Source organism: Maniola hyperantus, chromosome 12 (genome assembly GCF_902806685.2).
Source record: "Maniola hyperantus chromosome 12, iAphHyp1.2, whole genome shotgun sequence".
NCBI lineage: Eukaryota > Metazoa > Arthropoda > Insecta > Lepidoptera > Nymphalidae > Maniola > Maniola hyperantus.
The window spans coordinates 322,923-332,780 of record NC_048547.1 but is presented as its reverse complement, the minus strand read 5'-3'; the positions used below and the strand labels follow the sequence as shown (position 1 = coordinate 332,780).

The window sequence follows — 9,858 nt, the reverse complement described above, 5'->3', positions numbered from 1 at the left end:
TTTATATCCATTGAAGGTTTTCTACGAAAAATTATTTTAAGCAGAACCAACCAATGTCAAAAGCTCGATGGCTATCATTCAGCGTTAAACACAGAGTTAGCGAATCAGCCCGCTGGAAGGGGTATCGCAATTTTTATTAAACCCACACCCCTTTGGTTGCTACACGGCATCGTACCGAAACGCCAAATCGCTTGGCGGCACGGCTTTGCCTATAGGGTGGTAACTAGCCACGGCCAAAGCCTTCTTGTTAGAGATTTTTAAAAACCTAAATCCACGAGTACATAATCGCGGGCATCAGCTATCAGCTAGTATGTAGATACTTACGTAATCACCATAACACTTTTCAAAGAGCAAAATAATACCCACTTACCACAAATCCCCATGGTGTTAACTGTTAAGGCTAAGGAAAGTTGGTGATCGAACTCTTTATATCCATAATATTATACTCAAAGGAATGAACCGAGCGTGTTCCGAAGAAATTACACGAACCGCTAACATGTAACAACGGTTGAGGGGGAAGAGATCAACTTAGGTAATTTAACATCAACTCTCAGAACTGGCGGATTTCGGTTCAACTTTCATGAGATGCACGGCGCTTGAGTCAAGAGAAAACTTTATTCATTCGGAAACTTTCGCGGTGTATTTTTCAGTTTTGCGGTGCTTTATTTCTCTTTTATTAATGTCAGTGGATATTCGTGAATAATTGTTCTTGCATGTTGGCCCATACGCTTATACAATTTATTAAGTTCTCACGTATGTTTTTTTTTTCTGCCAATCCGCACTTTGTCAGCGTGGTGGACAAAGGCCAAACCCTTCTCATTCTGAGAGGAGAACCGTCTCAGTAGTGAAACAGCGATAGGTTGATCATGAATGTGTAGGTTATTGTTCGCTTAGGAGTTAGGTTACTGGTACGTTCAAATTAAAAACGAAAACCTCATAGGATCACTCGTGCAGTGTCTGTCTGTCTGTCTGTTACAGCCAGATTGCGCCAAATCTACCCGCGGACAGGACCGATTAAGTTGAAATTTTGTAAGCACACAAACTTCTGTGACCCAACATGGACATGTACCTACCTAACATGGATAAATAAATTTGGGGGAGGGGGGCACATAAGAAAATTTAAAAAATGTGGGTAATTCCGAATCTGACTTAATTAATAGGTCTAAAGTTCTGAACCTAACGCTATCCTTTTCTGCTGGGAGCATTATGAACAGCAAAGCAATACCTTAAGACCTATCATTTCAGTACAACAGAATTAGCTACATTCCGGTACTACAGTACGAGTACATCGTGAAATACAGTTATTATGAAATTTGAATAACAATTTCAAAGGACAAGCTCGGGTATTGCGGACAATTCTAGTTATAACTTGAGATGAACTTGTAAGAAACGCTGTCACTTGTCACGAGGAGGAATGACGTTCGCAATTAAAACTTGCTCCTTGCTCCGTACTTTGTGGACTTCTTCATACATTAGTAATGCGATGACTTGGTGCGTCTAAAATCAATCCAACATCAAGGTTTAAATTATTTAGCTATACCGTGCAACGGTGAACCCTTTGAATTGTACCTAACGAGTTTATTAATCAATTCGTGATAACTTTCGATGAAACAGCTAACGAACGAATGTAAATTATCAAAAATCACATATAAGTAGGTATAAGCCCCGTAAATTGCTAATGCTCGTGGCCGCCATTTTAGTGACGTCAGCACTACTGACTGAAGTTTCGAGCTGATGGTATATTTTTATTTTGTCTGACGTCAAAATGACGTCATTTCGATGTTAATGAGACAATGATGCAAAAGCAATTTGCGGGACTTATACCTACTAATTCTGATAACAACTAAATTCGAATTTTTTTCTTACCAATGTACCTACCTACCTAATAAAAAAGAACAAGCAAACCTAATTTAATTTCAAACAATAATGCAGCGCCATCTGTTACATAGCTTTTGCGATATTTTGTAAAACTTCCCCTAAAGTCGTCTCTCTACCCTCCGGGACTTATATTGTGGGACCTACTCCGTGATAGTGTCAAACCGTATTTCAACGTAGTAACGGTTATGGCCCTTAGGTGTCGCACATACATGTTTCGGGTTCCGTACCTCAAAAGGAAAAGGATCCACCTGTCTGTCTGCTTATATGTTTACCTGTCTGCCAAGACCCTTATTCCTTTAGAAGGAGACAGCAAATTTGTAGAGCATTGTCTCGATCGTTGAAACCAATAAAGCGTCATATGGGTGAGTGACAGAGACAACGCTCTACAAAAATGAAATGTCATTCTAAAAGCCGATGTTCATCACTTGCGGCCGCGTACTGTACGTGTCGTACACGGACATATTTAGGCACCGAGGTGTTGTTTAGGGTTCCGTACCTCAATAAGGGATTCCATAAGGGATAAAAGATCCCTTATGGAATCACTTCATTGTCCGTCGGTCTCAATGTCTGTTTAAAAAAAAAAAATGTCTCTCTGTCTGTCTGTCAGGTTCTGAGGCTTTAACTTTATCGATCTACCTACTATTAATTATTTATGGTGTTGAAAAAAACGAAACATTTTGTGTAATCATTGTTTTTATTTATTAAATTTATTAATGAATAAATTAATGGGATTTGTATACAGATGAGTTTTCGATTATTACATACAAGTGAACGTTAGGGTTGTTAAGTCTCTGCAATATACTCGTCGTACATCGACTGCCTAAATACAGTATTCGTATCTTTTTCTTACCAATGTAATAAGAAAATTACAAACTTATTTTAATTAAACAATGGGGCTAATTCCGTTGTACACAATCTAATGTGTCACAGTGTGACTTATGAGTAAAATTCTGTTTCATTTTTTTTTGAGACCAGAAACTTATCGTAAGACGTATTTATACATGAAAATGTCACCTTCATATCTTTCGAAGAATTCGAACCAAATTAATGAATAATCAAAACTCTGGATTAAAGAATGCCTCTTTTCCAAACAGGTCCAAAATTTATATCGAAACATCAACATTTAAAATGTTACCGAACTATAGAGTATCTTCTGCATTATTTTCTATATTCTTTATATTGCTAAAAAAGGACGGAAAATCAATTAAGAACTTAAAATGTTAGCGCTAAGACAGGCATGTGAAGTTCTAAAGTCATGAGGTTTGACAGTTAAATAAATCTTATTACATTGCAAGAAAAATACGCAAATACCTACTCTAAAATTTATTTGCCATCAGATCACCGTACCAATGGGAGAATTTTGGTTGAGATTTCGTACGAGTTTTGAAGAATTTGCAAAGGACATAAATGTAGGCCTGAATACATAGTACAAACATCAACAGGCTATATCTAACGATAACGCAACATCATATTATATTATATTATATTATAACACGTATTTCGTACTAAGGCAGTGTTTATGTTCAACGTGCTTTAGATTGACCCACAATAATAACTGTTGCATTATGCATATGTAACGAGCAATGCAATGCGGAACTTGCAAAATCAACATCAGTCATTGTTTCACCAATTCTGAATACAACACACACAACACATACTATTGTTTTACAGTATGCAGTCCAAAAACATACCTACATCATATGTTGCAAGTTATATTTGTTGTTCTTAAGGCCCGGCATCCACCAAAGCGGCAAACACCTACGAGGCGAAAAATGTTAATCCTTTCCAAATTACGCAAACGATTATAATATAAATAGTCCGTACAATATGACTCCTCACGCGCCATTTATACATAACGCTATGGGTCAACTGTCAAGTCAAAAGTACGGTTCACCTTCAATAAGGACTAAAATCATACTTTTGACATGAGATTTGACGCAAAAAGTTAAAATAGCGCGTTAGAAGTTAAATTTTACGCGTTATATACACTTTGGTGGATACCTTATGAGTTTGTTAAATAACTTCTAAGTATATCATTATTTAAATGATATTATTGTGCAGTCAATCTACGATTTTAGCGAGGCGAAAATATTTTAGTCGCTAGCGCAAAAGGTTTTACAATTTTCTATAAAAGAGTTACCTTTCGCCAATAACTTCATTTTTATTTAAACGATATTATAATTTTGTTATTCGCAACATCTACATAATATTCATTTACTATTTATGTGTTTTATTATACCTTCGATAAATGCACCATACATCACATAAAAAGTTAATTAATTGTTTGAACATTAATATTACAATTAATCATCCTTTAACTAACAAAATTTTGTGCAACTTAATTCAGACTTTTATTGGATTAGTTCACAGACACGTAGATTGTGAATTCAATCTATTATCCATCTCTTCTCTGCTTCTCTAATCTTTTCTTTACTGATTGTTTTTTATTATAAGCAAAAAAAGCATTATTTCAAGAAGTGAATTTTCCAATATTCTACATTTGCCCATTGTGAATGAGTTGTATATTTATATTTTTTAAAGATTGACTTCATTCCAAAAGTACGAATACAAAAACACTTTTTACGACTAGAAATATATAAAATAAAGTCATTAACAAATGCACGCAAAACTTTCAACTCTTGCGCAATTCTTACTACGTTTAAACTATAAGCCTCTACACACTTAGTCGACTTTAGTATTACCTACTACAAACGAGGTCGCAACTTTAGTTAAAATCGGTATTCGGCTCAGTGTGCAAAGGCTTTATGACACAAAACGCTATAATTACAAATCCATATACACATTTATTTAATTTACAATAATTTTTACATGCCCTAGGTAAATATTTATCACATTAGTTTATTATAAAAACTATCTTAGCAAACTTTAACTAGATATAGACAACGTAAAATAATTTAGTGACTTCGCAACGACTAATTAATTTTTTCCCGATATACTTACTTAATTCTCGAATGATATTCAATTTTTAATACACTTAAAACTAAATATTTGTTTGCAAAAATGATGATTCTAGGCGATATTTTTTGAGAATTTCACACCGTGAAATTCAATTCATTAATTTTCGAAATCACTGTATTTTTATCGAGTGCTATTTTCTAGTTTCGCAAATAATCTGTAAATACATGGTGTACCCAGAACGCTTTTTTTTGTTTTGTGATATCATAAGACCACAAAACAAAACATATATCATAATACCATAAAAAATATCCTATAGTTTGTAAAAGTTATATCAGTACCCTTATATTAATGTGTTTGTTTGTTGGTTTATTGGTTTGTTTTTCAATCACGTCACAACGAACGGATTTTTTGCACGGGAGTAGATAAAGACCGGAGAGTGACATAGACTACCTTTTATCCCGGAAAATCAAAGAGCTCCCGCGGGATTTTTTAAAACCTAATTCCACGCGGACGAAGTCGCGGGCATCAGCTAGTTGCAAATAAAACATCTGGCCGACGCTAGAGGTCAAGGAACGTTGCGTAAGTAGGCTATTCAGAGTCAATGCCACGTCGTGGGTGGGGCATTGACCCCAGTTTTGAATGCTATACATTGCGGGTTTGAAAAATACTAAATCACTAAAATTACTAAATGCGGCAAATATTTATTGGTATTGGATTGTGTTTAGATATTATAACAATAACGCTAAGTTTTTGCTAGCGTTCTGGTTACACCCTGGCGCCCAGAATCATCATAATTATTAAAATTATAAGCAACATTCTCACCATCGCAGTTACAATATTTTTATACAATATTCTATTAATGTCCATTGTTATCACTAAGTAAACATCTATTGCAAACATCAATTGCATCTTCTTTTACTTTCGCAACTTAATCAAACTTAATGATCTTATCATTTCATAATGTCTTATCATTTTGTTTAAAATGTCCATTCTTTGACTCAAACTTGTATTTTCGTTTCTACACATATGGGGTAGCACAATTAGACAGTTCATCATTGGTTTCATTTTATAATAGGTATCAGGGATGTTACGGATATTCGCATCCGCATCCGCAAATGCGGAACATCTGCATTAATTCAGACATCCGCGTCCGCATCAGCCTAATTTAATGCGGAACTTTTGCGGATGCGGATTCATATTTGCAACAAGTAACGACCTGCAAAGAAAGTGGGCGCGAGCAGAGTGGCGCGTGCCTCGCGCGTGTTTGCTAGTTTATATTATCTTCGTTCGCTAACTGACCAATCAAAAAAGTGTACAGTGGTGTTACGGATATTCGCATCCCCATCCGCAAAAGCGGAACATTCGCATTAATTCAGACATCCGCGGATGTTAAAATATTGGCATCTGCAACAACCCTCTAGTAGGCACCTCCTATAAAATATGTGTCTAAATAATATTATAGTTCAACTTTCATCTATATTTTGTTACGATATTACATAATTCTTTAAAAATGATTCATTTACATGAACGATATAATTGTACCCAATGTTGGTCTTAGGGCCATAGCAGACACGATGATTTTAGCACCAGTGATCGGCTATTTGATCGGATATTTGTTTTTGGAAGCCAACGCCAACTATTGATCGTAACAGTAACGATACTCATAAGGCGGAAACAAACTACATAAGCTGCGGCTGACAGCTGCCACAGATAAGTTTTCCGCTCAAAAAAACATCCAGAACTCTATCGGACGTCTGAGCGTTCAATGACGTAAGTGGTACGTCAGAGTTTGCATTACATACCTCTAAGTTTCATAGATCCCTATAAGTCGACAATTTATTTCCACCATTAAGTTACTCCAATGTTTCATTCAGTTGAAGTTACTAATATGCAAAAACATTTGAAACTCATTGTTGTTGAATAAGAGTTAAGTTATTTTTAGAACGTTATTGTGGCTAATTCCATTGTACACAATCTCTAAACTAAACTAAAATGTCACGCCTAAATGTATTGCTATCCCTTTCATAATGTTGCTTGCGGAAAAGGATGGAACTAGATTTAGACCTGTTAATTTAGTTTAGTTTAGAGATTGTGTACAAGAGAATCGGCCCCATTAATTAACTATATTTTAATAATAACGTTCCAAAATATAGTAATAAACTGTTTTTGTTGTGCATGTAAAGTGTTAAAAGTTTAAAACGTATTTCGTAACACCGCACCGCCTGTATATTGAATAACAAAAACTAATACCACTGGTATTTGTTTGAAAGGTCCAACCTTCTGACGTTTTAACATACTATGTTTTGTTTTTCAGTTTTCACACGTCCAATTGTGGTCTGTACCCGTTGTGGGGCGGCGGCGGGTGCGGCGGGTGCGGCGGGTGCGGTGGGTGCGGCGGGTGCGAGGGGTGGGGCGCCAGTCTCTCCAGCGGCTCCAGATCGTTCCGGGCGCGGATGGGTGCCCGCGGCAAGCGCAGAGGCACGGGCAGGAGCTCCGGCATCACACTGTGGTGGGTCACCAGGGCTGATAACGAGGTGAACTCCTTCGTGAACCCCTGGAAATTACACAAATAGAGTTAGGTTAGTAGTTAGGTAAGTTCAAACGTTTTTTGATTTTGTTCTAGATTTGGGTTAGGTACTTACTACTTAGTGGTGTCAAATACTCAAATGTGTCATCCGAGTAAAGTAAAAGTAAAATATTCTTCATTGTACACCAAAACATAGAAATTTAGCAAGGATGTTTGCAAGTGCAATGAGAGGAAATTTTTTGAGATGGATTGATCATGATGATCATGATAATGGTTTCACTTCAAAAACAGTCCCTTGCCTTAATCTTATAGCCTTTGGGCGTCCGCAGTATTAGGTAGTGCGCGATGCCGGCTGGCGCGAAGTCGCGCGGCACGCGCAGCGACAGCGCCAGGCAGCCGTGCTGCGTCGTGCTGCCGCGCACCAGGAACGCGCCCGGCGCCTGCGCGCCCAGCACCTCCAGCGCGATCTGAAAACGTATCGAAGGAACTTGTAGGAACTTCCTCACGCCACGGCATTGAGCCGCCACCATCCAGCGGCTCCCTACCACTCGTTTGATGTCGTATATCCACCTAGTGGAGGGTCTTCTAACACTGCGGTTTCTGGTGCGAACTCGTCATTCTCCTTGGAACCCCAACATTTTCTACAGGTTTTTCGAACTATATGGCCGGCCCATTGCCACTTCAGCTTTACAAGCCGTTGAGTCTCTGCTTTTCCTACGGATCTCATTTCTAATTTTATGTCGTAGAGAAACTCCGAGCATATCACTCTCTATCGCCCGTTAAGTGACTTTGAGCTTGTCATGAGGCCCATAGTTAGCAATTATACCTCGGATCCATTTATCATCGTCAGTTAGATTCAGCGGATAGCCTCTATATATTTACGTTTAAAATCGGTAATATTGTATTGGATGAGACTGATCTCCTATTTCAGGAGTTCGGAGTTCGATCCACTATGGGCACGCACTGCCAACTGTTCGGAGTTATGTACTTTTTAAGTAATTAAATATGTCTTGCTATAACGGTGAAGGAAAACATCGGGAGGAAACTTGTATACGTAAGATTCTTCGTAATGTAAAGGTGTATGAAGTCTGCCAATCCACACGTGGCTAGTATGATGGACATATACATATATATATAGCCATCCCTTCTCATTCCGAGAGGAGCCCGTTTAGAGTGACGAAGCTGCCTCACCTCTCGGGGTATCCCCTGCTGGAACCAGGGCGCGTGCCTCAGCTCGGGCTCCAGCGGCCGCGCGTTGTTGTTCCCCGAGTTGCGCGACGCACCACACGATGACTCTCCCGAAGAGGACGACGTGGCTCCGCTGCCCGTACTGGGTCTGCTGGAATACATTTGCTTGGTAATTAATCCAAACTAATATTATAAATGCGAAAGTGTGTCCGTCTTTACCGATTTTGATGAAATTTGGTACAGAGTAAGCTTACACCCCGGGGAAGGACATAGGCTACTGTTTATCTCAGGAAAATCAAAGAGTTCCCACAGAATTATTAAAAACCTAAATCCACGCGGACGAAGTCGCGGGCATTATCTAGTTAGTTATATTATCTCATGTAATTCAATTTTATGTTAACGTCTAGTAATTTTAAGTTTTATTTAATTAATCCCATAATATTATTGTAAAGAGAAGAAATAAAAGGCTTTTTTATTTTTTTATTTTTTATTTATTTATGTATTTCAAAGTTGCTCAGTGAGCTATGGAAAGGGCTAAATTATTAGGGAATTCCCTAAAGGAAAAGATCTGAAATGAGGAGATCCGCAGGAGAACCAAGTTTACAAACATAGCCCAAACCCTTAGCAAGCTGAAGTAGCAATGCCAATGGGCAGGTTGAGCTTGCGGAAAAGGCAAATTCCAAGAGTGGAGACCACGTATAAGCAAGCGTGGTGTGGGGCAGCCTCCAGGAAGATGGACCAAAGATATAACGAAGTTGGCGGGAAGTGGAATTAATACATGTCACTTACCCGTTGCTTATATTGTTACACTTCCGGAACTCCTTGTCGAGATCACAGGGCAGTGTGTCGAGACGCGTGCGGTTGCTCTCCCGCGTCCTCGCCTCCGCCTCGGACGCCTCGTTGATGTAGCCTCCGTTCAGGCATAGAGGCACATTGGTGGGTCTGGAATGTATGATTTCATACTTGACTAACTTGAGTGCCTCCAAAATAGATAGACAGATAAATTATTTTATTGCCGCACAAAACACTATAAAAATAGAAAAATAAAGTGCGCCAAGGTGGTTATCATTAAAAGTGATCTCCTCCAGACAACCCCTATCAAGGTGAACTTAGATATTGATGTCTAATGATCTGAGAATCCAGCGCATTATGTGAACAGTGGACAGGTGAATAATCAACCTTCGACTTTTTGGAAGTGATTCATCATCAACATACAACATCAACTCTTAAAATATTTGCACACTATTAATTTAGTCGATTGTTAATGGCTCTTGATACTGTATACTTCCATCTTTTTTGTACTAACGTTCTTGCAAATAAATGATTATTTATTTATTTTTTATTTA

General features: G+C 38.1%; 1 protein-coding gene across 7 annotated transcripts in view; it reads right to left on the bottom strand.

The window, feature by feature from the left end:
• Positions 1-2,563: 2,563 nt before the first annotated feature.
• Positions 2,564-9,858, bottom strand: part of LOC117987153 (EGFR adapter protein-like) — a 107,624-nt gene continuing 100,329 nt past the window's right edge. For 2 of the 7 annotated variants that reach the window (XM_069502213.1, XM_069502214.1), the window contains 4 exons: positions 9,302-9,454; positions 8,516-8,663; positions 7,624-7,791; positions 6,794-7,351 (listed from right to left, as the gene is read on the bottom strand). In XM_069502213.1, coding sequence (XP_069358314.1) covers positions 7,115-7,351; positions 7,624-7,791; positions 8,516-8,663; positions 9,302-9,454 — 706 coding nt within the window. In that variant the 3' untranslated portion in view covers positions 6,794-7,114. The other 5 variants (XR_011237382.1, XM_069502212.1, XM_069502210.1 and 2 more) reach the window with 5 other exon arrangements.